General features: G+C 50.1%; 2 protein-coding genes across 2 annotated transcripts; both read left to right on the top strand.

Moving 5' to 3' along the window:
• Window positions 1-652: 652 nt before the first annotated feature.
• Window positions 653-5656, top strand: ALDOC (aldolase, fructose-bisphosphate C). Its single transcript, XM_036768635.1, has 9 exons — window positions 653-924; window positions 2383-2518; window positions 2634-2845; window positions 2989-3043; window positions 3220-3380; window positions 3548-3631; window positions 4143-4317; window positions 4754-4953; window positions 5127-5656. Exons 2-9 carry the CDS (start codon window positions 2407-2409, stop codon window positions 5220-5222), a joined length of 1095 nt encoding a protein of 364 aa, XP_036624530.1. The 5' UTR covers window positions 653-924; window positions 2383-2406; the 3' UTR covers window positions 5223-5656.
• A 7279-nt stretch (window positions 5657-12935) lies between these two features.
• On the top strand, window positions 12936-27321 carry PIGS (phosphatidylinositol glycan anchor biosynthesis class S). Its single transcript, XM_036768804.1, has 12 exons — window positions 12936-13089; window positions 14148-14287; window positions 14398-14509; window positions 18462-18551; window positions 18792-18883; window positions 19053-19260; window positions 19550-19692; window positions 19793-19907; window positions 21679-21825; window positions 22219-22342; window positions 23222-23432; window positions 26853-27321. The coding sequence occupies exons 1-12, from the start codon at window positions 12954-12956 to the stop codon at window positions 27126-27128; spliced, it is 1794 nt and encodes a 597-aa protein (XP_036624699.1). The 5' UTR covers window positions 12936-12953; the 3' UTR covers window positions 27129-27321.
• The last annotated feature ends 168 nt before the right edge of the window (window positions 27322-27489 follow it).

Below are 27489 nucleotides of genomic sequence, written 5' to 3' on the forward strand. Positions count from 1 at the left end.
GAGCTGCTTCACTGTAAAAGGAGGCATTGGGCTAGCTGCCCTCCGAGCTCCCTCCTTCTCTATCTTCTCTATTATTCCTACTCACACGCTGCCCCACAGGTGACAGCTCCTTTACCCAGGGGGCCTAGGATGCATTCTCTCATCTCCCCCCCTTCCACTCCGTTCACAGCCCAGGAGCCCTGTTGTACAGAGAACCTATACTGATTTCCTCATCTCCACTTAAAAATGCTTTTGAAATGACTTTGTACTATTTTGTATAAACTTTGTATTTAAAGGTGTGCACGATGTGCCCGTGTGGTAGAACGTAAGCTCCCTGAGGCCAGGGTGGCAGTGCCTGGCCCATGATCCCCACTTAATGGGGTTGAATCATTTGTGTTGAGGCAATGTGAGGCTGCCGGGCAGGCTTTAGCAGCAGGAGTGTCAATTCTGCTTGGTGCTACTCTGCCTCAGGTGGCCGGGCCTCTGAGGCCACTGTGGCAGGGTCTTCACCTAGCCCGAAGTCCTTCCAATTCAGTGCCTACACTGTGCTGGGCACTGGACAGCTTGTTCCCGGGCTTTGGGCCTGGTGGAACAAAACGGGCCTCTTTCTCTTTCGCCCACCCCTCCCAGAATGAGGTGGGGGGAGGGATGCCCCTGCTTGGTGCGGTGTGGAATGGGGGAAGGGCAGACGAACCAAGCCAACAGGGAGGCTGATGGTACTCCGGGCCATCCAGACCGAGCACCCGCCCATCCCGCCCTCCTTGAGAAGGGGGGAGGGCATCGGGGAGCCCCAGCTGGTCCAAGCCGGAGGCGGGCAGGGGGCGGAGCCGACTCCTCCCCCGCTGAAGTCACGTAGCTCTGCGGCAGCCGCAGCCTCTTTTACCCGGAGCCCCTGGCCGTTCCTCTCCAGACTCCCGGACCCTGCGCAGGACGCTCTAGGCTCGGGTAAGGATCGCGCCCGGGCGCTCCGCTGCTCCGGCTCTCCCTCGCCCGCTGCTGCCCTGCCAGGCAGGCTCGGCTCTGCGCGGCGCCCCAGCCCCTCCAGCCCCTCCGGGCTCCAGCCACGCGGCTCCTGTCCGCTCCCGTCCCTCCCTCCCCAGCCACTCACTGGCCCAGGCTTTCCCTTCCCCACAGGCATCCTTCCTTTTTAGGCTTCCCACCTGCAACCAACCCTGAGCGCCTTCCAGACGGCGGGATTCTGCTTTCCTGGGCTCCTTTCCTCCTCCGCTTCTGGCTCGTCCTTTTCCTCAAACCAGCCTTTTTTCCCCTCCCTTCCTTCCCAGTTTGGACTCACTCGTTCCTGGCTCTTTCTCTGGCCTCTTCAGCTTCTCATCATCCGTGTCCCCAACCTTCCTTTTCAGCCCCCTTCCCCACTACCTTAACCTCTCTCATGCATCTTTCCCACCTTCGTCCCTCCGATTTAATCTCTTTAAGCCACTTTCTCCATCCTTGGCTTTCTCCCTGACCCCTCCCCATCTCTTGTATAACCCACCGTAGCCGATCCCTTTCTCCCTCCCTGCCCCCACCATACATCTCGGGAGCTTAATTTTCATCTAACCCTTCACCTCTCCCCTCCCCCATTCATGTCTGTGTCTTCGTTTATTTGAGCCCCATTCCATCTGAGAAGGTTTAGGGAGGGGTAGGGAAGAGAAGAGATACCCAAGAATGGCCCACTCCATCTCCTAACCCTCTCCTTGACCCTCGCTGTCTCCAGCCACTGCAGATAAAAGGCTGGGTGATTCTAGCAGATTCCTCAATGTCTCCTCCCCAGAGCAAATGGGAACCCCAGGATCTGTTCCAATAGACATTTGGCACAGCAGTCTTGTTTGCTATAAGCTAGTGCTCGGGCAAAGATGCCACTGGCATCTCCCTACCCCTGACAGGATCCTTTTCCTTCAAGAAAGGGAGGGGTAGAGCTCAGGATATTGGATTTTTCTCACTTAATCCCTTTTTGACAACCTGACATGGTATCTTTTCATAGTTGTAGATAATAGAGGTAAAAGGGGTTTTGAGGATCATTTAATCCAAACTCTTTATTTTAAAGATAAGAAAATCAAGGCCCAAACTTCTAGTTGGAATAGCATTTTCCTTAAAGAGCCCCAGGCTGATAGAATATGCTACTCCCTTTTCCCCCAGAAGCCCTGAGCTACCCAGAAAGCAGTTTTGCAAAATGGTGTGCTTTCCCATGGCTACCCATCCCCCTCCCTTTAGGGCCAGCCAGAGTGCTGGGAAGGGTGCCCACTGGGGACAGAGGGAGATGAATGTGGAATGGGCCCCCCTAGGCTGTGTACTGCCAAAGTACCATCCATTGCTGTGGTACCTAGGACCCAGGCCAAGGAGGGCTACTGACTCCTACACACTTACCAACCCCTCTAGTGAGAGAAGCAATTTAATTTCATTTAGGCGAGAGGAGAGACGACCGCCACCATGCCTCACGTATACCCAGCCCTGTCGGCTGAGCAAAAGAAGGAACTGTCGGATATTGCCCTTCGGATTGTTGCTCCGGGCAAGGGCATCTTGGCAGCTGATGAGTCAGTAGGTAGGTGGGAGCCCCTGTGCATGGTGGGAGGGGGAAAGGGCACAGTGGTGGTGCAAGGATCCCAGAATGGAAAGGCAGGAGGGTCAATATTGGCTGCCTCCTTGCTCCCCCACAGGCAGTATGGCCAAGCGGTTGAGCCAGATTGGAGTGGAGAATACAGAGGAGAACCGCAGGCAGTATCGTCAGGTCCTGTTCAGTGCTGATGGAAGGATCAAGAAATGCATTGGGGGCGTCATCTTCTTCCATGAGACCCTCTACCAGAAGGGTGATGATGGGGTGCCCTTTGTCCGCACCATCCAGGACAAGGGCATTGTTGTGGGCATCAAGGTATGAGTGCTGGGTCCTGAGATGGGGGAGAACCATTCTGGGTGGGGAGCACTGGGGAGATATAGTCTCCCAGGGTGACAGAGGGCCCTCTGTTCCTGTCTTTGGTCTCACCTCCATGTTTTCTCCTCCTCTCCAACCTACAGGTTGATAAAGGTGTGGTGGCTTTGGCTGGAACTGATGGAGAAACCACCACACAAGGTAGGAGGAACTGTTATCGATGTGGGTGCCTGAGGGGTAGGGAGGGTCAGGGCTGCAGGGGTGAGTGGCAGGTGGGGAGTGGAACATGTGCGGGCTGGTGGGGCCATGGAAAAGGGTTGGTGTGGTATTGGGCAAGGGTGTCAGGGTGCTAGCAAGTACTAACACTGTGGCCCCAGGGCTGGACGGGCTCTCTGAACGCTGCGCTCAGTACAAGAAGGATGGAGCTGACTTTGCCAAATGGCGTTGTGTGCTAAAGATCAGTGATCATACGCCCTCTCCCCTGGCAATCCTGGAGAATGCCAACGTGCTTGCCCGCTACGCCAGCATCTGCCAGCAGGTTGTGTATACGTGTGTGCAGAGGTTATTGTGGGGACCTTGACCCCTGGGTGGGAGGAAGAGCCCACCATCTGAGGCGATCTATGATCATGGATGGGTTGTGGGGCTTTATGTTTTAGTGACACTCTTTGCTCTAGCCTGAGTTCCTTTCCTCCTCCTGACCTTCAGAATGGCATTGTGCCCATTGTGGAGCCCGAGATCCTGCCAGATGGAGACCATGACCTCAAACGATGCCAGTATGTCACTGAGAAGGTAAGCCCAGCCTGGGTGCTCCCATCTCCATCTGTGCCTGCCTGAGCTCTAGGTAGGCTCTGGCTGTCCGCCTGAATCTACAAGCAGGCTCTTACTAGCTTGGGCCAGGCCATGATTAAGCGTAGAGTGCTCCACAGCAAACATTCATTGAGCACCCACTGTGTGAAGAGCACTGTGACAGAACATTTAGATGAGGTGGTTTCTGTCCTCAGAAGCCTACAGTCTTGGAAGGGAGGGGATAAGGCACAGATACAGCTGTATTAATCTAGTTTTACCTGAGAATTGCAGCAGAAAGGGTGACTAAGACATAGGAAATATCATGAGCTAAGGCCCAGAGACATTGAGAGTGTGCTTAGGAGACTCCTGGCCTTTGGGACATCACGATTCCATTTTGTCCCCCCAGAAGAAAGATACACCCCAGATGTGAGTCTGCGGGTCCGGAAAAGATCTGGAAGCGGGAGGTGAGGGGAAAGGAACCCTGGGACTACTCTCCCTCTCCTGTCTCTCTCAGGTCCTGGCTGCTGTCTACAAGGCCCTGAGTGACCACCATGTGTACCTTGAAGGGACACTGCTCAAGCCCAACATGGTGACCCCTGGCCACGCCTGCCCCTTCAAGTACACCCCTGAGGAGATTGCCATGGCAACGGTTTCTGCCCTACGTCGAACAGTGCCTCCTGCTGTCCCAGGTATCCCTGGCCCTAACTCTGCTCCCCAAAGCCAGTCAGGCCTATCCTAGGATCCACGGAGCAGAATATCTGGAGGTTCATGTCTCATACCTTGTACTAAATTATCCCTGGGCCCCATACCTTGTTGCCCACTGAAGGAGTCTCTGATTTGGAGGGAATGAGAAGTGATGTGGCAGAGTTACTAATAGAGAACCATCCTTGGGGTCGAGAAGGCATTGGTTCAAGTCTCCCCTCTGAGATACATTGGCTTTGTGGCCAGTTGTTTTTGGCTAGCTTTGGGCATGTCATTTAATCTCCCATTATCCCCAGACAAGCTCTTCTCAGCCTAAAAATTACAGGGCACTTACCAGTCTGAATCCCTACACAAATAAGAGAAGGGAGAGGGACCAGCCAGTATCTTCTCCTTCCTCCATCCCCTTGACCCCATCCCTTCTAGGTGTGACATTCCTGTCTGGAGGTCAAAGTGAGGAGGAGGCTTCGATCAACCTCAATGCCATTAACCGCTGTCCTCTTCCCCGGCCTTGGGCATTGACTTTCTCCTATGGGCGTGCCCTGCAAGCCTCTGCTCTCAGTGCCTGGCGTGGGCAGAAGGACAATGAGAGCGCTGCCACTGAGGAGTTCATCAAACGGGCAGAGGTGAGGCTGCAGGAAAGGAGTGGGCATTTGGGTGGTAACCCCCACTTTGATGGCAGAGCTGTGCAGGTCTTCGTCCAGAAGGTGCCTTGCTCTGGGATACTGTGCACTGGGTGGTGCCAGTTTACCAGCGGGGGCTGGTTTTGCTGATGTCTTTCTTCCCGTTGATATTGCAGGTGAATGGTCTTGCTGCCCAGGGCAAGTATGAAGGAGGTGGAGAAGACTCAGGGGCAGCTGGGCAATCTCTCTACATTGCTAATCATGCCTACTGAGGCTGTGAACCCTGGTCACACCTATCCCCAGCCCATACCACCCATACTAAGCTTTACCTGTAGCCACTGCCATGAACCAAATAGCTATGCAGAGCAGAGAGAATAACACCCTTTCCACCCTCTGCTCAAGTACCCCAGCATTGCTCCCTTGGATTGTTCTACCTTGGGGAAGGAGGAAATGGAGAGCCCTTGGGGGTCAGACAGGAGGATTTGGGTGAGGAGCTGCTAGATCCGAGCAGGATATCTGGGTTCCCACTCCCCCAACACTGTCTTTGTGTGATATCCCCCTACTTGCTACACCTGTGATTCTCTAGCTTCTTCCTGGACTCTCATCCCCGCCCAGGGTTATGGGGTTGGGCCCCAATTCATGCCACACCTTCCACGTGGCTGTGTTGTGTAGTGCCTCCAATAAATGTTAGTGAAGTCAAAGTCGGGAGAAGTGTCTGTCTTTCTGTCTGTCAGTCTTCTCTATCCTGCCCTTACCATCCTTCTCTTCCCTCTCCCTTCTTTGTCTTCCCATAATCATAGAGTGGCAGCATAGGCTAATGGGGAAAGTCTGAATTTGGTCAGAGCAATGGGTTCAAATTCTGACTTGTCACTTAATACTTGTTGATTCTTGGGAAAATCACCTAACTTCTCTGGGTCTCAGTTTCCTGATTCCTTAAAATGTTGACATTGGATATTTAAAGTCCTTCCCAGCTTTAAGTCTATGAACTTGGGCTCACTTCCCTTGTAGTATTTCAGCCCGTGGGATCCTCCTGTCATTTCCCTGAATCCTTTGAAATTAGCTCTCCAAACATCGAGGGTATATGTCAGACTGTAGTAAAAGCAACATCACCTCCATTTAGGCTAGGCTGGTTTCCCCTGAAAAGACAATAAAACTGCCCTTGAGACTGAATTGGGCCATCGGATTAATTGAACATTGATGTAGTTTCTGGTTGGATGTGCCACCATCACAGATGATGAAGTGAGGGCTCATGTGCCCATCTGAATATTCCATCCTTGTTGAATGTCTTTTCCATGTTCTTGCTAACTTAGAACTAATGCGTGTCAATCTTGAGCCAAAACCACCAAAGTGGTCTGAATTGGGCCTGACCCACAACATAGACTCTGTATGGTTTCCTTCTCTTATGTCTCAAACCCTAAGATGGAGCGGTCACTTTCACCCAAGATTCCCATCATTTCGACCATGATAACCATTTCCTCCTTGGTCAAGAGGCTCAGGAACCTGGGGGCTTCTTAGACCACGGAGATCAGAGGTTTAGAGCTGGAAGGGCCCTTAAATATCTGGTTCAACCCTCTTGTTTAATGGATGAATAAACTCAGGTCCAGAAGGGCCAAATGATTTGTCCAATGAAGGAAACAGGCATGTATAAAGCACCTACTATGTGCCAGGCACTGTGCTAAGCACTTTATAAATATCTCACGCCTCACAACAACCTTGGGAGGTAGGTGCTGTTATCTCCATTTTACAGTGAGGAAACTGAGGCAGGTTAAGGGTCACACAGCTAGTAAGTGTCTGAGGCAGGATTTGAATTATTTTCCAGACTCCAGGCCCAGTACTCTGTCCATTGTGACACCTAGCTGCCCCCAGCTTCTACAGGTGCCTTACAGAGGTAGTGTCAAAACTAAGATTTGAACCCAGGCTCCCTGACTCCAAATCCAGTGCTTTAAAAAAATTTCCTTTTTTGCTGTGAAGTCATAAAACAAACAATACGGTGAGAAGGAAAGAGGAGAGCTGTCTTAAGAGCCTGATGTGGATGCATAGGGAGCTCACCAACAAGCTTGATTTTTTTATTTTTAATATACAGAAGATAGAAACACGATTAGGTAACAAAGTTAATAAAATTATGGTATGGCCCTGAGGGAATAGTGTCAAACCAAAGAGGGCAGAAAGAAGTTAAGAAAGAGATAACCAAACAGGACAGTTTGGGTACAAATGTTAAGAAGTATGTGCATTTTTTAAAAATACAAGTAGTAGAGAATCATGCTTTCGTATACAGCCCTCTTTCTGTTCCTTGTTTATGGCAATGACAGTGTTTGCCAATTAGCACTAAAATAATGCCAGTAAGGCTGGTGAGGAAAGCTATTGCTGACAAAAGGTGGATTAAATTTTTTTGGGGGGTGGGGCAATTTAGGTTAAGTGACTTGCCCAAGGTCACACAACTAGTAAGTGTGTTAAGTGAGGTCGGATTTGAACTCGGGTCCTCCTGACTCCAGGGCCAGTGCTCTACTCACTGTGCCACCTAGCTGCCCCATAACTTGTTTTCTTGGTCCTGCTTACTTAACTAGCAGTTATTTTGAGTCACTTTGAATGTTTTTCCCATGCTTTCTGGAATTCTTCCTATTTATCTTATAGCAAAGCAACATTCCATTATTCTATTCCATTATATTCACAATGACAGTGTATTTAACCATGCTGTACTTGATAGTCATCTACTTTGTTTCCAATTTTTTGCTACCACAAAATGATTGGATAAAATACTGAAGTATATTGAGATCTTTCTTTTCCCTCCTTGGGGAATGGGGTATATGCTTAGTAATGGGCTCTCTGGGTCAAAGGGTATAGAAGTTTTAGTCACTTTTTAAGCATAATTCTAATTTGCTTTTCAGAATGGGTAAAACCATGCAAGAGGGCAGCTAGGTAGTGCAGTGGATAGAGCCCTTGGCTTGGAATCAGGAAGACTCATCTTCATGAGTTCAAATCTGGCCTCGGATTCTTACTAGCTGTGTGACCCTGGACAAGTCACTTAATCCTGTTTGCCTCAGTTTCCTCAGCTGTCAAATGAGCTGAAGAAGAAAATGGCAAACCACTCCAGTATCTTTGCCAAGAAAACCCCAATACAAATATTCTCCCCGCCCCCCCATTGACTTTTCCTTTTTATCCAAGCTGAATTGGTTTTGTTTGTGCCAAATTTTTCGAATTCATGTGCTAAAGCCATTTATTTTATCTTTTTATGAACTCCTCTGTCCCTTGTTGGATTAAGTATTCTGCTGGCAATATATATGAAAGGTTCTTCTCTGTCATTCTCTTGTAACTTTTTTTTTTATTTTATGGTGTGTCTTTTCACTGGCTGTCCCCTCTACCGGAATGTTCTCCCTCGTCTTCTCCACCTCCTGCCTTCCCTCAAGATTCAGGTCAAATCCTACCTTAGGCTAGAGACCTTTCTTGGTCACTCCCAATGAGTTCCTTCTCTCTGGTACTAACTCCACCCCCCACCCTCTTTTTTATACTGTATATATTTTGTATGTATATAGTTGTTTACATAGTTGTCTCCACCACTGGAAATTGAGCTTTTTGGGGGCAGAAACTGTCTTTTGCCTTTCTTTGCATCTCCAGCACTTAGCATGGTGCCTGACACAAAATAACAACTTAATAACTACTTGTTAACTGTGTTCAGATCACACATCTATTTGTGGTGTTATATGGTGTAAGACATTAGTCTAAACCTGGTTTTTTTGGCCAAACTATTTCCCAAATAATTTATGTTCTCAGGTTTACTAGGCATGGGGTCACTGTATTATTGTCGTTTCTGATTCTTACTCTTCCCCTGATCTGTATTTCTTCTTTTAAAATCAATACCGAATAGTTTTTTTTTAAATGGGTGTGTGTAAATAGTATTTTATTTTTTCCAATTACATGTAAAGATAATTTTGAACATTCATTTTATATGACATTTTGAGCTCCAAGTTTTTCTCCCTCTTCTCTTCCCAAGAAGGCAAGCAATCTGATATAGAACACCAAATAGTTTTGAGAATTATTGCTTTATAACGGAATTTGAAGCCAGGAAGTAGTATTCTCCCTTCATTCCTACTATTTTCCCCCCACAATTTCCCTCGAGAGGTAAGAAGATAGGCACATTGGGGCACTATTGGTGGAACTATGAATTGGTCTTGGCCCTTCTGAAAAGTAATTTGGAACTATATCTCAAAAGCCGCACTGACCTCAGCCACATTTGATACATCATACCCTTTGACCCAATGATACCATTGCTAGGCCTATATCCCAAAGAAAACAAAGGCAGAAGAAAAAGACCTATTTGTAGAAGCCCTTTTTGTAAGGAACTGAGAATGGAAGGTGTATCTATCAATTGGGGAAATTGATAAGTATATTACAAGACAAAACTGTAGTGGAATATTATTTCTCAGTAAGAAGTGATGAGGTGGTTTCAGAAAGACCTGGGAAGTCTTTTATGAACTGACTTTTCACCTGGGAATTTGTTTTACTTGACTCCATGGTTTTCTGGGGGCAGCTATCTTGATGGTGTAGCAGATAAAGTGCTGGTTGGGAAGACCAAGTTCAAAGTAGGCCACTTACTAGCTGTGTGAGCCTGGGCAAATCATTTCACTCTGTCTGCCTCACTTTCTTCATCTATAAAATGAGCTGGAGAAGAACATGGCAAACCACTCTAGGATCTTTGCCAAGAAAACTCCAAACTGACTGAATAACGACAATGTATTTGTTGCAAGGATGCTGGTTTTCTTTTGCAGTTAGGGGAGGATGGGGAGAGAGAGAAGAGAGGTTCTCATAATCAAAAAAATTTGATTTAATTTTAAAAGTAAATAAACAGGAAAAATATTTTAAAAAGGCAAGCTATATTAGATTCATAGTTTTACATCTTTTTCTGTTCTGCTTTGAATATGGAAAATTTTGTTATGAGAATTAAAAAAACCAAAAAATATAAAATCCTTTAAGGTGCTACACCTTTTGTCCCTCCAAATGGTTTATTCATACTTTGGCTAGCTCTATAAAGTGGGTAGCTAGATGGAGCAGTGGATAGGTTGGGAAGACCTAATGTCAAATCTAACCTCAGTGACTACTAGCTGTGTGACCCTGGGCAAGTTGCTTTATCTCTGCCTTACTTTTTCAGCCGTAAAATTGGGAGCATCATAGCATCTACTCCTCCCCCCACCATGGTTGCTGTGGGGATCAAATGAGATAATATTTGCAAAAGCACTTAGTACAGTGCCTGGTATATAGTAGATGCTTAATAAATGTTTCTGTTTCCCCTGCTCCTTGATGATTTGATTGATATTAGCACTAAACCTTTAAGTTAATTTAGGTAGCTTTGGCATTTTAGTTCTTTTGGCATGGCCCAACTATGAGCAATAAATACACCTCAAACTAAATTATTCTTTATTTCTTTAAAGAATGCTTTGTAATTGTAGTTATATAAAATCTTGATTTTTATGCATTTTGCGGTTATTTTCCATGTGCTTTTCTATTATATCCTCTTGGGTTTTCTTATTGTTTAAAAGATATCTTTAAAGGAATAATTGGTAAACACTGACCTCCACAACATATCTCAAAGGCACCCGCTTCTTTGTACTCAAAGCACAACCACACTACTTGAGGCTACCTTAATCCTTCACCTGGATTATTTCAATAGTTTCCTAGCTGGTCTCCCTGCATCCAATCTCTTTCTCCGGTCTATTCCCCCATACCTATGAAATCAGCAATCCTAAAACATACGTCTGAAGAGGTCTCTCCCCTCTGTTTAAGAAGCTCTCTATTGCTTCAATGGTGATGCTAATAACTTATATTTTTATAGTGCTTTAGGTTTTGAAAACCACTTTCCATATATTTTGATCTTCATAGCAACCTGGTGAGGTAGGCGTATTGCTATTCCCAGTATACAGATGAGGAAACTGAGACTGACAGTTTAAGTGATTTGACCAGGGTCTCACTCTTAGGCATAATTCAACCCCTGGTCTTTCGGACTTCAAGTCCGGTGCCGCATCCATTAACGTACACACTTCCATTTGGCATTTAAAGCCCTTTACAATCTGGTAGTGGTCTGTTTTCCAGGTTGCTACACATTACTTCCTTCACACAATCTATACTCTTGCTATGTTGGTTTTCTTGCTGTCCCCTGTACATCACAGTCCATCTGAAACCTTCAAGTTTCGGCAGAGACTGCTCCCCATGCCTTGAATGCTACCCCTCCTCTCCTCTGCCTTTGGGAGCCTCTTTGTTCCCATCAAGGTCAAACTACCTTCAAGAGCCCTCTCTTGGTTCTTTCAGTTATTTGGTAGCCACGCCCCCTCATCCCATATGTTTATCTTGTATCTTTCCTTTGACATGTATCTCTCTACCGTGTGTAAATATTGTTTCCTTGGGAACACATAAGTTCTTTAGTGCAGAGACTGTTTCTATTCATTATTTATATTCCCAGTGCCTGGTAACTAACTCAGATTTAGTAGGTGCTCATTCCGATAGGACACAGTATGAAGGGGATACGAAGGAAGCTAATGCCGTAAATTTGGGGGGGCGGGGTGGGTTTGGAGCAGAGGGTTGGATGTGTGATTTCGTCTGTGTATGGAATTCCTGGTGAGGGAACAGTCTCCATCTATGCAGATCACTGCTATGGCTGAGAAAGTTGCCAGTGCATTGAAAAGTTAATTTTCCCAGGTTCTCGAGTCATTTGTCAAAGGCTGGACTTGAACCCTGTTCTTTTTAACTTTTTAACTTTGAGGCAGGTTTTGTTATCCACAATCTCAGGCCCCATTAACAATTAGATGTATTGTCCAGGTGACAGACAACACACCCAGAAGTATATCATTAGATAGATATTACCTATCCACTATAGAGAGGTCATAATGTTGGTCATATATGAGTTATAATATCTCTAGAGTAGTTAGGGCGGTATTGATAAGTTGGCCAGAAGGCAATCAGGCCGATGAAGCACAGGCCATATGAGGATTAGTTAGGATTAGGTGAAGGAACTGGAAGTATTTTAGCCTGGAGAAGAGAAGACCCAGGGAAGACAATAATATCTGTTTTCAAGTATTTGAAGGGAGAAAGCACTTCTTGGACCTTGAAAGGTAGAATTGAAACATCACCATTATGTGTTGGAACGGGTACTAGACTTGTAGTCTGGTCAAATCCCACCGAATTCACGTTCTAAATGTTTTACCTTGGGTAACTCATTTAACTCCTCTAGACCTCAGTTTTCTCATCTGTGAAATGGGAGAGGGTTGAACTATACATGTGACCTTAGGCAAGTCATTTAACTCCTCTGGGCGTCAGTTTTCTCATTAGTAAAATGAGTGTGTTGGACAGAATGACCTCCAAGGTTCCTTGCAGCTCTAAATCTATGATCCTAAGAACTGGAAGCAAGGAATGGGAAATGCAAGAGAGGTAAACTGAGGCTTGATGTCAGGCAGGATGTCTTCGCAATGAAAAGCTAACAGTGCCATGGAGTGGCTGGGAACTCTGGTTCAGGGATGGCCCCTTAGACTGTAAGCTCCTAGAGGGCAGGGTCTCTTTCTGCCTTTCTTTGATTAATAATGATTAATACTGATTAACGATTAATAAACGCTTGTTGATTTGATTTGGGCAGCATCAGAAGACCTTCTGCACGATCGATCCTTTCCAGATGACGTCTGCAAGGTCTGCGCCACCGCCCCCGAGCCTCCTTCACGTCTTCCGGGGCGTCTCCCGTCTGGGTTTGCATCAGGAGCCGCTAGAGCAGGTGCATTCTTCCCGATGTCGCATTTCCTCGGCCAACGCGTCCCAAGCTCTTCAGTCCCTCGCCTCGGCCCGTAGGGACGGGCATCTCGCGCTCAGGAGGTGGGCCCGGTCAAGTTGCTAGGGGATACCGCTCTAGGATTGGCCGCGACTGAACCTTGGCTCCGCCCCGTCCGGGGCAACGGCACGCTGAGCTCTGATTGGAGGACACGTCGGTGTAGCCCCGCCCTGACTCGGCCTGTGCTCTGCTGCAAGGAAGGATGGCGGAATGGAGGATGGCGGAAGGAAGGATGCCGGAAGGAAGGATGCCGGAGCGAGCTCGACTGGAACGTCCTCGGGTGGACCGAGGAGACCGGGAACGGAACCAGGCGCTGGCAGCGCTGACCTTGGACCCAGGTGTGCAGGGGAGGGGTCCTAGCCTGGCGGGGCCTCCGCGGAGGGAGGGGGAAACTGAGGCCCAGAGGGGGGCGGGGACCTAGCCGGGAGGGGAAGTTGGGGGAGGGGAGAGCTGTCCTCCTTCCCCTGGTCTGCGGGGAGCTGGGGAAGGGTGTATGTGGCTGCGCGTGTTGTGAGCTTGTGTGCGTTGCACGTGTGTGCGCATATGTGCATGCACCTTTGGGTGTACGTGCACGCGCGTGTGTTGGTGTGCTTTGTGTGCATTCCTCCTGGGTGTGGCGTGTTTGTGTGGTTAGGTGCTTGCGCGCGCGTGTGTTGGTATGCATTATGTACGTGCGCCCTTGGGTTTTTTGTGTGCGTATGCACAAGCAGGTGTGCATTTGTGTGTGTATTGCCTACGTGGGTGTGTGGGAACTAAGGAGCCCCTTAGAACGTGTGTACATGCATGTGTGTGCATGCCCATAGGCTCCCTATAGTGTGTGAGACCCATTTTCAGCATAACAAACGCAAAGATTTACATAGGATTACCAGAGAAATCATAAATATTTAAATACAGTTATCAAAATTAAGAAGGAAAATAAATAAAGAGCCCCTGGACTAGAGGCTCCTCTTGGAATGTGTGTGTTCATGCCCGTGTGGGCATCACCGTAGGCTCTCCATAGTGAGAGACTCATTCTCAGCACAGGATTTTTAAATGCACAAAATAGGATTACCTTGGAAACCAGATATATTGCAATACGGTTAATCAAAAAGAAGGAAAAAAAACTAAGGCTCCAGGTTAAGAGCTCCTGGACTGGAGATTCCCTTTTGTAAAGGGAGGGAGAACAGGGACTTGAGAACACCCCCCTTAGTGTGTGAGCAGGAGGAAGGATTAGAGACCCCCTTGGAGCTGAAGAGGTGGGCAGTGTGGGCAGCTCCCAGCCTCTAGGCCCCACCACCTGGCACATAGGGAGCATTGACTGATTGTTGAGATGTTGACGTTAGTGGGCTTCCCTTCCCCACTTCTTCCAGAGAGGTTTTTCTGGCCGATTCCTTCCTTATCTCCCCTCTTCCTTCAGAGAAGATCCGAGGCAAACATGCTGCCCTCTGCTTTGCCACTATGGCTGTCATGCTGGGACTGCCCCTGTGGTGGAAGACCACTGAGACCTACCGGGCAGCCTTGCCTTATTCCCAGATCAGCCAGCTGGACTCCTTACTGGTGAGGCCTCTGGAGGGGGGACAGGGGGCAACATTATATCGTGGTGCTGTAGGATGGGAGGAATCTGCCACCTCAGCTGGGGGCCCCTAATCTCCTCTGTCTCCTTTTAGTTCCGTCTCAGAGTTCCAGTCTCGGTGGTGTTTGTCCAGGGTTCTCTGCCCATTGTGGATCAGCAAAAGCTGCCCTTCACAATTGTCAATGAACGGGATATCCCATTGAAATGTGAGTGCCTCCATCCCCATCTGCCTGTGTCTTTGCCTCCCTCTAGCTCTTAGGGATGGACACGGGGATACCCTGACAGTTTTGGGGAGTCTGGGAATGCAATTGGGCAAGGCACAGGGTCCTGGAGCCTTGGGTGTCTGGTAAAGCTGATTAAGGATGATTTTGTTGTTACCATGGTAAAGTTAGTAGGTGCTTTTAAAAGCCCCACAAATTAATTTATGGTTTCATTTATCCCCCCACCCTTTTTGTGTATTTGTTTGGATGTTAAATTTATAGTGTTGTATTAGGAGGGCAGAGTTTATAATCTCAAAGAGGATCACATATATGTCTGAAAGGTTCGGAACCGCTGGATATAAGAAACTCTCAAAGTAGGAGGCAGAAGAATCAAAGCATATATTTAGGCTCCACAGTAACCAACCCATGAACCAGCATCCCCATTTTGACATATTGATCAAAAGCTTCCAGGCCCAGTAAGTACGCCTCACAAGAGTAACCAGGAGGCTACAGAGAAGCATGATGGTGTAAAACAAAATCATGCTTCCCCCTCTGTGGTAAAAAGATTACCCACTGGCTTCAAGTCCTTGTTCAGCTTCCTCCCATAGGTCAGCTCTGCTACTGGCAGCTCCTGCTTCAGCTTCGGCTGTGGCTGTAGCTATAGCAGCCTCTGGCTCCAACGGAAGCTGTTTTTAACCATCCGGCTTCTGCGGGAGTGTAAGGTACGCCAGGGAAAGCACAGGTTCTTTCAGTCTGCTTAAGCAAGGTGAAGGGGTTGACCAGGAAAGCACAGGTTCTTTCCATCAGCTTAAGCAAGGGAAGCAAGGTGAAGGGGGCGACAAGCTTACTCCAGTCCAACATACAAACAGCATTCAGCTCAGGGGAAAAAGCCAAACTAGTCAAGGGCACTTGTTGACTAAGTGCTAAGGAGCCCATTTTTGGTTGCCAACACACTCCACCCCGTGTTATAGGATACAAGTGTTAACACCAGGTCACCAAAGCCTAGACACAGATTTTTCTCAGCATCCATGGGTGAGAGGGAGTTTACCCCTCAGCAGTCAGATACTAGTTCACATTTACAAAATGAGAAAGTACACAATCTCATTCGATCCCTGACAAGCCTGCGAGGTAGGCGCCATGAGTATAGTTATTTCCATTTCACATTTAAGGAAACTGAGGCCCAGTGAATGAAGTGACTTGCCCAGGGTCACGCAGTTGTAAGTACTGGAGGTGGGTCCACGTCTCGCTCTCTGTTCTCTCTGCCATGTTCTTTCTCTCTGCCTTGTTAAGTGCGGTGGTTGGCAGTGCTCTCTAAGACAGCCACCCTCCAAATCATCTCTTTGCTTCTGTTCCTAAAACAGAGCTCTGACCGTGTCACTCGTCAGCTCAGTAATCTTCAGGGGCTCTGGGTGCCTCTAGGATACAGTAGGATGAGATCCTTCTACTGGCCTTCAATGTCTTCTGCAGCCTGGCTCCCACCTGTCTTCCCAGGCTTACTCCGTGGCACTTCTCTTTATTCATTCCCATGTTTCACTCACACTGGCCAATGGGCTGCTCTCTGTAGACAGTGTTCATTTGACCTCTCCCTAGGCTTGCTTTGTCCTTCCTCCTCCTCTCCACCTCCTACAGGGCCTCTTTTCCTCCAAATCTCAGCTTGGCCTCTGCTTCATACAGATTAACAAACCTTTATCCTGTTCCCCGAATGGCATCAAGCCCATGTCCCCCAACTGCTAATCCCTCCTCACTGTATGCTATCTTGTGTGAAATCCTTCTGCTTATATGTGTTGTCTCCACCTAGAGGATTGTTGTAGCCCCAGCACAGTGCTCGGCACACAGTAGGTGCTTACGAAATGCTTGTGGCTTCTTTGAGGCCAGGCACTGTATAGCTAGGAGCCCTTTGATCAGTGTTTGTTGAATTGGAGACCCAGCCGAAGACTCTTGGGAGGCCTCAGGAGCAGAACCCGCTGCCAAGGCCAGCCCCAAGCCCCAAAAGCCGAGTTTCCAGAAGCAGCCAGGGCCCACTGCTGGTTTGCATGCTAGCATTCTGGAGATGCCTCGGGCAGGAGTGGGAACAGCAGAGCTGAGTTCGAGGATCTTGGCCGAGTATTTTGAAAGCAGGAATAGTCTAGAAATTCAAGGGGATGTGATTATACCGTCTAGTCTTTCCACCGTGAGTCCTGGTAATGGTGACAGCTGATGTGGGTCTGGCACGGTAAGGTTGTAGAGCACTTCATACCCCTTGTCCCTCTTGATTTTGGCAGACATGGAGTGGGGTTGGCACTGAAATCATCTTCCTTATGGTCTGAAATGTTTTTTCCCCAATATAAAGAATAGCATATAGATGTCTCCAAGTAGCATGCTTACTGTATGGCTGTTGGGCAGGTGGAAGGCTGACACAGGTATTTTTTAGGCTCCGTTCCCAAATACAGCTTTCCAGAAACTGCCCATTATCCACAACAGCCCAGGCTCCTTGACCCTTGAACTGCGTTGGGAGATTAAGGCTAAACAGTAGTGCTGGTGGTAGGGTGAGACTTAGTGAGGAAAGTGAGAACCTCAAATGAATTATGAATGCTGTTTGGATTCTCTGTTTTGTTGAATTCTCCATATCTCCTTCTGGTGCCAAGCCAGCAAGGAGGGAATGTCCTTACCAAGAGCCAGGCATGCTCCCCCTTGAGGTTTGGGGTTGGTGGTGGTCTGTCTGAAGGGAGCAGTGGCTGGGGTCCAGGGGCAGCAGATCATGACTTAAAGCCGGAGGGGACCTGAGAGACAGATCATCTAGGCCAGTGTAGAAATGGGAAACGGAGTCCCAGAGAGATGAGGTGACTGGCCTGAGGTCTCCCAGCATGTCAGTGGCAGAACCAGGTCCTCCGATTCTCAATCCAGTTTTCAGATAAATATGTTCAGCTGTATAAAGGGCTCAAGTAATACACTTGAGGGTCTTTTTTCTTGAAAGGCAGACCGAAAGTTCCATAAAGACTTTTGTATTATATCCAAATTTGGTCAGTTTCCCCATCTCCTTCATCACTGCCTCCCATTTTTCTGCACACTGTAGGTATTTAATAAATGCTGAATTCACTTGAATTGAATTTCACAGCAGATACCCCTTACTCTGTTAGGCTTAGACTGATGTGAGAATGAGTTTGTCCTTGAACACTCACCAAGAGACCACAGAGGGAGGGACACCTGAGAGCAGGATGATGGGGAGGGGAAATTGGCCTGGGATTCATCTGAAGACCTAGAGTGGATGAGTCAGTTCTAGGATGGCCTTTATGCCCAGTCCATGCCAAATCTAGACATGTAACGGGGAGCTACCTCTGGCCTCCATGGTCCCTTATCTCTCAAGGGAAGGCTAAGGGAATTAGGCCATCCACCTCACTTAACCCTTCCTTGGTAGGTAGCCCTCAACCTTTTTAGAAACATTCTGCCCTCCAGGAATAATGCTACTTGAGGGTGAGAAGAGAACACTGGACTGGACTGGACTGGTTTGGATCCTAGTGGGGGAGGGCTGTTGGAGCATCTCATTCTCTCTTCCCCTAGCCCCACTGAGGTACAGTGGTTTTGCAAGATGGTGGCCTGCCCCAGTCCTGGGTGGGCATGAGTGCCTGGTAGAGTGACCATAGGGAGCAGAGGGGGTCATGGGATCTGAACCAAGAAGAGCTGAGCCCATCTCTGTGCTGGGGGAACAGGAGGAGAAGGAAGGCTTGGGGCAGGATGTACCTCCCTGACCTATGGAGGTTGGGGAGGGGGTAGGGCATTCCAAGTCAGAAGGACATATAAACAGAGATGTGGAGCTGGGGAAGTACAAGCACATTTGGAGACAAGTGAATAGGGAGCAAATGGCCAAGCCAACAGCCAAGGCTTCTGGGCCTTTTTTGCCTCGGGTGTATCTGGGACGAGCTTACAGAGAGAGAACTGTCCTGAGGGCCAGCCTCTGAACCCACACTTCCTTTCCCCTCAGGCAAAATGAAGCTCAAAAGCCGCTTTCAGCAGGCCTATCGGATGGCGGGGTCCTATGAGGAGAAAGCCTTGAAAATGGACACTGTTGAAGGTGCGAGGAGGGCCTGTGCCCTTCTTCACTTTCCTTTTCTGTGGCCTCCATGGAAAAAGGCCAGGAGGGGGGCCACCATGGAGGGTCCCCCCAGGGAAGCAGCTTTCTCAGGGCCCGCACAAGGGATGCTGGGCTCTGACCTGGAGGATGCCCCTTGGTCTGGGGTTGTCGTGGTACTTTCTGGAGGGGAGGGGGCGAGGGCATTAGGCCTCCTGCCCAACTGGCTGCTCTCTTCCTTAGAGGCTGAAGCCGCGTTACCTTCACCAAAGGAGGATTCACTGGGCTCACTCAACATATTTGTGATCCCTGACAAATCCTCACTGCTCCCCAAGGTAAAGAGCCCTGGAAGTTTTGCTGTTTCTTCTCGGGAAGTCTCTTGCATCCCATGGAAGTCTCTGTCATAGGGGTCATTTCCACATACCACCCATCTCATGCAGCTGGGGGGTGATGCCCCTTTTCCTGAGACACTGCCACACCATCTACTATCTCTCCTCCCCACAGGACAAGATGAGCTACATTGGACCCAAGAGGACTGCCTTTGTCCGGGGAGCCCAGGGTCGGCAGGCTTTGACGGTGATTGGCCAGAGGGTGCTGCAGGTGGCCCAGGCCATGTCGCTGACCGAGGAGGTCCTTGCTTCTGCTCTGGGTGACCGCCTTCCAGAGGACAAACTGAGCTTGGACAAGAGGCGGCCCCTCAAGTCTAGCCTGGGTTGGTGTGGTCCACACTCAGCTTCTCTCTTCCTCCCGGGCTGCCTGTGAGTGAGGTGGGGCAGGCAAAGCAGAGGCCCAGAGGGCCCTGGCCTTGTGCCCATGGTGGAGTGGGCATCCCAGAATCTCAGAATGAGAAGGAATGTAGACACTGTGAGGTCCCGGGTGCTGATGGAGATAAGGCCTCTTCCTTTTGGAGAAGTCGAGATCCCATCTGTCTCTCCCCTTCCTTGGTTCCTTTCTCCTAGTCCAGGGGTTTTGTGACCTCCCTGATTCCTCTTCCTCTACAGGCTATGAGATCACCTTCAGTTTACTGAACCCTGATCCCAAGTCCCATGAAGTCCACTGGGACATAGAGGGAGCAGTGGAGCATTACGTGCAGCCCTTCCTGTCTCTGCTCAGCGCCATCGGCAACTTCTCCATGGACTCTCAGGTGAGGGATGCTGGGGAGGGGCTGCCTGGCCTAGGCTTCCTGCTTCAGGGGAGGTGTTGGAGGTCCTTATTAACCAGCCGGACACCTGGGCTTCCCCCAGATCCTGTACTATGCCATGCTTGGAGTGACTCCTCGATTTGATGCAGCCTCTTCCAGCTACACCCTGGCTGCTCACAGCCTCCCTCACGTCATCAACCCTGTGGAGGCCCGTTTGGGTAAACAAACCCTCTGTGGGGGTGGGGGTGACGGGGAAGGAGAGGGACTGTGTGTGCGTATGTACTCTTGTATGTGTGGTGACAGGGAAGGAGGGGGTTATAGGGTGCTTACAAAGCAGCTCTGTGTGTTGGGGTGTGTGTGCACACGTGGTGATGGGGAAGGGAACTGAGGGGTGATCCTGAAGGCTGTGGGTCAGGTCCCTGCTAGGCCTGGTGTAGGGACGAGGGAGCATTTCCAGACTGTCACTTTCATCAGTTAAATATGCCCCTGCCCTGTGCAGACTCTTAGGCTCCCCATCCCCACTATATAGAAATGAAAGTGAAATGCTCCCTGTCCTCAAAGAACTAACGTTCTGTTGACGGAGAAAACACTTAACACCACTAAGTCAGTGCAAAATAAACATGAGGTAATCTTGCTGGGAAAGCAGTAGCAACTGGGAGGATGGAAATGGGGAATCAGGCAGGGCCCCCTGTAGGAGGAGTTATTGGAGTTGTGCTTTAGGGAAAACTAGGGATTCTTAGAGCAAAGGAGACTGGATTCCTGGCATGAGATACTGCTTGTGCAAAAGTGTGGTGATGGGAGATAGACTGTTGTGTGTGAGGAAGAGTAAAGAGGCTAGCTTGGCTAAACTAGAGTGTGTGAAGAGGAGTAACATAGAACACTAGGAAGGTAGGTTTGAGCCGGGGTGAGAAGGGCTTTAAATGCCAGGCAGGGCAGAGTTGGTTGAGGAGGTCAGTGACTGGGTCTGAGGGGCGCTTCAAGAATGTTATTCTGGGAGCTGTGTAGAGGATTAGAGTGGAAGGAGGGGTTTGATGTAAGGGAGAGATGAGGAATTGAGGATGACAGAGCTTGTGGACTGGGGGGATGGGGGGATGGGGAGAGAAATAGGAAACACAGATGTCGGATGGGCTTGGGGGGACGATGGTGGCTTCTGCTCTGTATGAGTTGAGTCTGCAATGGGCAGGTGGTGCCAGTTTGGACCTCAGGAAGGCCGGAGATGAGGCCTGGGTGTCACCTGGGCAGAGATGACGATGGATCTCCCAAAGCCATTACCCCCCACAGCTCAGGCACCGTGTGGAAACTGGTGCCCAGGTCCGATCTCTGCCAAGGTGGGACTCGTGGTCCAGACTAGAGGACATAGGGGCAGCAGGCGTGAGAAAGGGGCCCCCAGGCTAGTTTGACAGTTGTTGGCCATTTTGAGGGCCTGGGATTCCCTTAGAGACACCGATCACACAAGCAGGGGCTTGGATGAGTGGTTATGGTCGAAAATTGGGCAGAGAGGAGGAGCGTGGGGGACAGAGCTGCTAAGCAGCCTGGGCAGAATTTGAACACTGTGCCCCCAGGAGTCCACAAGGCTTCTGGTCACCATTTTCCTCACCAGGAAAGTATCTGATAACTCCTTTATGTTGTGTTTGTGCTTTAGACGGCTCCCTCTCTGCAGGCATATCAGGAAGAGGGTAGTGAGAAAGAAATGAATCTTGAATGGTGGAACCCATGGTTTCAAAGCCTGGAGCCACGCAAGTGTTTATGCTTACAGGGTGCTGCGTGTGGGGTTGTTGCCACTTTCTTCTGCTTGGCTCTGGCAGTTACAAGCCCAGCCATGGCAGGGCCAGGGAAGCTTCAACTTCATCCGTCAAGAGTTTGTGGGAGGGGAGATTCCAGGAGCTGTTGGAATAGTGGGGGCCACCAGGGGAGAACAGCGGCTTCTGGGGCCACAGTGTGGCTCTAGAGCAGATTCAGTTGTCCTTCCTTGGCCTCTTTCTCCTCCAGGATCCAGAGCTGCCTCCCTCTACCCAGTCATCAACTTCCTCCTGTACGTGCCCGAGCGTGCCCACTCCCCACTGTATATCCAGGACAAGGATGGGGCCCGGGTGGCCACCAATGCTTTCCATAGCCCCCGTTGGGGGGGGCATCATGGTAATGGAGCCTTCCCCTGCCCTCAGCCCTGATCCCCCAGGATTGGCTGCCCTGGCTACTGGCTTTGTCCTGGTCTTTTTTGGATATGGGGACTCCCTGAGGGCAGGGCTGTCTTCCATGTCTTCTTTTGTTAAAGTTTTGTTGATGCCTTTTTGTTCTCCCATCCCCATCTTTTTGGGACCTACCCCTTGCCTATAGTGAGCTTTCCCTTGTAGCAAAGAGCGGGGGCACATCCAGGGGCTGCGTCAGCTGTATTTGACGGCCTGGGCGGTGTTCTACACCTGCAGGGTGTCACCTTTCCTCTTTTTTAGGACTGGGAGGCCTGAGATTGGTCATTGTCATCATGTTGTCATCATCCCTAGTGTCTTAGCAGGGGGCTCTGCCAGCGTGCAGTGATTTTGACTTCTTCTCTCCAGGTGTACAACGTTGACCCCAGTGCCTACAATACCAGCAGGTACCCTGTGAAGGTCAATGTGGACATGCTACCAGTGATGGAAGTGTTCCTGTCCCAGATGCGGTGAGGGCCCTGGGTACCTCTAGTACTGGGTGGGGAACCTCGCTAGGAAGACAGGCATCAGCTCTTACAGTTCCAGTGCTTCTACCTGTCACCTTTTGGGGCGCGTTCCATCTCCGACCCCCTGAGAACATGAGGTGAGGGGCAGGCTCAGTGTCAGAAGGCAACCCTTTGTCCTCAGATCTCACCAGAAGGGTCCCTGAAGATGAGTTTCCTTCCTTTTCCTTGGAGCAGCAGTGCTAAGCAGAAAATAGGGGCTAGCTTCAGGAAGGGCTGGGGATAAAGGTGGGCTCCAGGCTCTGGGAGGTTACTCTGGGAGCTTGCCGAGAGCCAGAGAGTGTTTCATCACGCATGGAGGGCTTAGCAGCTTGCCCAAGGTCATGCATCTAAGTGGCCAGAGGCTGCGACTTCCCAGCTAGCCAGTCGGCCACCCTCCCTTTCTGCTTCACAAGGTTTAGCTGAACTGTCGGGATTAAGCAAACAATCTGCTGCGTGTCCACCGTACTCATTATAGGGAGAGAGAGCACAGGAGATACATTAGACTTAGTGCTTGCCCTCAGGGACCATGTATAGTCTATTGGAATAAGCTAGGACACAGAAGGCTGGCACAAGGCAGATGAGCCACGCGCCATGAGGAACGGCCACAGGGCTGGGAGGTGGGAAGAAGGCACCTTGGCTGCGTGGTGGGGTGCCATGCATCGGGGGATGCTTCACAAAGGATGCGGTGGGGAGTCTTGGGGGTATTCAGGCATGTCCATCATCTTTTGGCAGTCACCGGATCTTTTAATGCCCCATCTAAGGCCAGACCCTGCATGGACTAGGGCTCAGCTCTCTCACCTGCCACCTGCCCCTACCTGCTTCTCTCCTCTCCCTGTTCTTCAGGTTACTCTTTGGGGTCCCCCACCCTCAGATGCCAGAAAACTTCCTTCTGGGAAGCCCTCCGAGTGAAGGGCTGAGGTCCTGGGAGCTGGACAGATTACTGTGGGCCCGGGCAGTGGAGAACCTGGCTACGGTCATCACCACTCTGACCTCCCTCGCCGAGCTGCTAGACAAGATCAGCAACATTGTTATCAAGGATGATGTGGCCTCCGAGGTGTGTGTTGCATACAGGCTCCCCGCTGTGTAGGTACTGTGCTGAGTATTAGGGATACAAGGCCGGGAAAGGAATAGCCACTGCCCTCCAGGAACTTCTGGGCTACCACTGCCTGGCCTAATAAGAATATGAGAATTCTTAGAGGCCTAGATGAGGAAGGAGCACGGCCAGGCCTGGGGTGTGCAGATGCTGGAGGGAAGATAGCTGTGCTCTGGGTTGGCTGCAGGGTCAAGCACTTTGTGGGGCATCATGGGAACAAGGTTGCAAAGGGATCTCAGAGGCAGATGGCGGAGGACCTCAGGTTCCAGGCTGAGGAGTTGGTGTTTTACCACAGTGGCCATAGGGAGCCACAGCAGATTGTTGAGTAGGGGAGGGTCCTAGATCTAGAGCTGGTACTGACCTCCAAGGGGAAACAGGCCCATGCAGGGGATAGGACTCATCCAAGAGTAGGTTGGTAGTAAATGGTGGAGGTAGGACTTGAACCTAGGTCTTTGGACTCCAGAGTCAGTGCTCCTGTTCTTTATGTCACAGTCAGTTGTGTACGTTGCCTCCCCCCACAATCACCCTGTCCAGATGAGCCCTCCATGCCCACCATTCTGCACATCAGCATTGGCAAGGGTGGGTAGGACTCCTGTGCCCCAGGTACTGCTGACTTCACTCTCCAGCTCTTGGTACGAGTCTCCCTGTTTCTCTGAATTCTTTGTGCTCTCCTCCGTGGGCACAGTGGGCAGCTCTGGGACCCTGGGCAGGTGACTGAACCTCACTCAGCCTCAGTCAAACGGAAGTAATAATAGTCGCAGTATCGTGAGTGTCCAAGGACAGAAGACGCTAAGTTCTTTGTGAACCCTGGAACACCAGAAATGGCGGCTACCAGCACAGCAGCCACACCTGTGAGCCATTCACATTGCCTCCTGGTGTTTACTACCACGGAGTCTTCATAGGCCTCTTGGCTGACACGGCCCTTGGGCCCTCACCATCTGTCTCTGGTCTCCTTGGGTTTGGTGCCCAGGGGCAAGAGCTCTAGAGTCAAAGGTTGGAACAGTTCATCGCAGATTTTTCTTGTGCACACTCCAGAAAGGAGGAATAGTATTTTGGCAGCTCTCAAGATGCACAGGGTGGAGAGGGGAGGATGCCAGGGAGGAAGCAGTTAGTGTCCAGGAGAGGGGTGGCCCCTGATAGGAGCGAGGAAAGCGGATGGATGTGAGACAGGTGAAGGAAGCCGAATCTACAGGGCCCAGTCGGGATGGAGTTAATGAAAGAGGATGGCAGCACCCCGGACAGAGAGGGGAAAGCTGGATGAGATCAGTTCAGGGCCAGAGATGAAGGAAGCAGCTTCGTACTGGACATATAATTTAGGAGTCATTGTGTAGGGTTGATAATTGAACCCATGCGAGCTGAGGAGATCACCAGCCACCCTTGAATGACGCAAGAAAAGAGGGTCCAGGACAAAGCCTTAAGAGATGCCCATGATTAGTGTGTGGGAACCGACTGAAGAGGAGGAGAGGGAGGTGGCCAGAGGGTTCAGAGGCCAAGGACGAGGGGATGGAAGAAGGGCCGCGTGATTTAGTGGTCCAAGCCTGTTGCTAACCTTAGGGAGAACAGTTTGGGTTGAGTAGAGGGGTCAGGAGGAAGGGGGTGAAAGGAGACCACTCTGGCATCTTAGTCCATTGAAAGGAAAGGCAGAAATAAGGGGGTGACAGGGCTGAGTGAAGATTTTTTTATGAATGGGGATGGACCCAGCATTTTTGACAGCCCCACGGAAGGAGCCAATAGAAAGGCAGAGACTGGAGACAGGAGGCAGGAGAAGGGCTCGGGTACAGCAGGAGCCTTGACAAAGGGACTGACCACCGCTTTCTCAGACCAAGTCAGAGGAGAGAAAGCAAGAATGTCGGGGTTTTGAGGTGTGTAGTAGGCGAGGTGGAGCTTACAAGGCCCTCTGTGAGGACATATATTAACTCATTTTGTCCTCATGAGAGCCATGGGAGGTAGCTGCTGTTTCATCCCCATGTTATAGATGTCAGAGTTGAGGCAGTCTGTTAAGTGATTTGCCCAGGGTCACACAGTTAATAAGTGTCTGAAGTCCAGCGCTCTGTGCACAATGGTGCCACCTAGCTGTCATGGGGAGAGGAGGGAGCTCTGAAGGGAAGATGTGGAATTTGTGATTGAACCATGCAGGAAGAATCGACTAGCAGCATTTGGCTGGGAGGCCTAGGTGAGATGAACGTACACTTGGGTGCCTTGTCGGCCGACGCTCAGCAGAGCGGCACGTCAGGGCACGGAAGGCAGATGGATGTGGGCGTGATCGTTCAGTGGTTGGAGATTGTTCCAAGCCAAACTAACATCTCTAGGGGATGACAAAGGGAGAGAAGGGAAGCCCAAGCACAGGGGATGGATTTGGAGGACAGGGATCGATGGAGGCATTGAAGATCAAAATCATGATGAAGAGGAGACATGGGAAGATTGAAGCAGCGGGAGATGGAAGGATGGTGCATTGTTATCAGAAATTGGAATTGGAGTTGGCACCATTATGGGTGACTTAGAGTGTGAGCAGCAGAATTGAAATGAAGGTGACTGTAGGGAGCTGAGGTTGCTTCCTAAGCCCTCCTTAGTCTCCTCTGCCAGCTCCCACACACTGATTGTGGGCATCTCTTAAGGCTTTGTCCTGGACCCTCCTGGATGCTTGAGGGAACATCAGCATGTATGTTAAAGTCCCCAAGTATGAGTGCAGTGACTGTGACCCAGAATTGAATCCCTTGAGAAAGGACGGGGTATAGCTTGGAGACAGGTGTCTTACAGCAACAAGAATTTGGTTAAAATGGTCAAAGGATTGAGTGAATCTCAAAGGGTGATGATGGTGGAGGGAACATCTGGAAGTGGCCATGAGAAATATGGAATAAGTAGAATCCTACTGGGGTGTGTGTGCGCGTGCGCTGTCTAGTTGTAACAATAGATGGGGCTAGGGGTTTCCTGAGTGGCAGGGTGGAGAGGGTATGGGCCAAGGTTGGTAGAAAGTGGTAGCATGGGGAAGGACTTGACGTAGCAGATGGCATCTGACTTGAGGGGTTAGGGGTCCCAGGGTGGAAGTTTGTCAACTCTAGAATGAGGAAGGACTCATTGAATTGGAACCTCCAACCTCCAGGGTCCTGGGATGATTCCGCATCCTCTGCACGCTGCTGTGGAGGGTGTTGGGAGCTCCCCAGTGAGTCCTGATGACACCTGGAGGGGCTTGGAGTAGCGCCTGGTAGCACCCCCTGCTTTTGCCTTTCCCCTTCGTGGGTTAGGTGAGGGGGTTGGTTGTCCTTTTAAGTGACTCCCAGAGTGACCCAGGACACCAGTGGCATCAGAAGGCACCAAAGTGCCATCCCTCCCCTCCCCATGCTTAACTTAGGCCCCACAGCTCATTGATGCCCTCCTGCCCAGGTGTATCGAGCAGTGGATGCCTTCCAGGAGGCAGCGGTGGAACTGTCTGCTGGGAACCTGGAGTCTGGTTTTCGTGCCAGCCGGGAGGCAGTGACATCCTCTGAGAAGGCCTTTTTTGACCCCTCCCTTCTTCACCTCCTTTACTTTCCTGATGACCAGAAGTTTGCCATCTACATTCCCCTCTTCCTGCCCATGGCAGTGCCCATTTTTCTCTCCATGATCAAGATTATCGTGGAGAACCAAAAAGCCAGGAAGGATATTGAAAAGGTGGACTGATTGTGCAAAGCAGGGAGAATGGGGGCAAAGAGTTTACTCTTTATGAAAGCTGGGGGGGGGGTGGGGTTGGCCAGCTTGGAGAGCAGATGAGTTATTTATTGCTCCTGGGAGTAGCCTGGTTCCATTTTGGGGAACCCTCATTCTCTGTCCTTTGTGCCCTCACTCTGCAGATCCTTTTGGTTAGAGGCCAGGCCTCCAGGTGGGTGGGTGGGTGGGTGGGAGGGCAAAGGGAAGGCCCCCTAAGAAGTTCTCTGCCCTGGGACTTTGATTTAGTTCCCTCATAAGGGATATCAGCCCAGTTGGTGGGTTGGGACAGTAAAGGGAAAGAAAGGGAGGAAATTGAAAAGGAAATAAAACTCTT

Source organism: Trichosurus vulpecula, chromosome 7, assembly GCF_011100635.1.
Source record: "Trichosurus vulpecula isolate mTriVul1 chromosome 7, mTriVul1.pri, whole genome shotgun sequence".
Classification (NCBI taxonomy): domain Eukaryota; kingdom Metazoa; phylum Chordata; class Mammalia; order Diprotodontia; family Phalangeridae; genus Trichosurus; species Trichosurus vulpecula.

What these genes read in the sequence shown, in the direction of transcription:
- ALDOC (XM_036768635.1), top strand. Translation starts at nt 2,407, where the DNA reads ATGCCTCACGTATACCCAGCCCTGTCGGCTGAGCAAAAGAAGGAACTG. An exon ending in GCATTGTTGTGGGCATCAAG is followed by an intron (nt 2,846 to 2,988) that starts GTATGAGTGCTG and finishes TCCAACCTACAG; the next exon opens with GTTGATAAAGGTGTGGTGGC. An exon ending in GCCAGTATGTCACTGAGAAG is followed by an intron (nt 3,632 to 4,142) that starts GTAAGCCCAGCC and finishes TGTCTCTCTCAG; the next exon opens with GTCCTGGCTGCTGTCTACAA.
- PIGS (XM_036768804.1), top strand. Translation starts at nt 12,954, where the DNA reads ATGGCGGAATGGAGGATGGCGGAAGGAAGGATGCCGGAAGGAAGGATG. An exon ending in GCCAGCTGGACTCCTTACTG is followed by an intron (nt 14,288 to 14,397) that starts GTGAGGCCTCTG and finishes GTCTCCTTTTAG; the next exon opens with TTCCGTCTCAGAGTTCCAGT. An exon ending in CCCTGTGGAGGCCCGTTTGG is followed by an intron (nt 19,908 to 21,678) that starts GTAAACAAACCC and finishes TTTCTCCTCCAG; the next exon opens with GATCCAGAGCTGCCTCCCTC.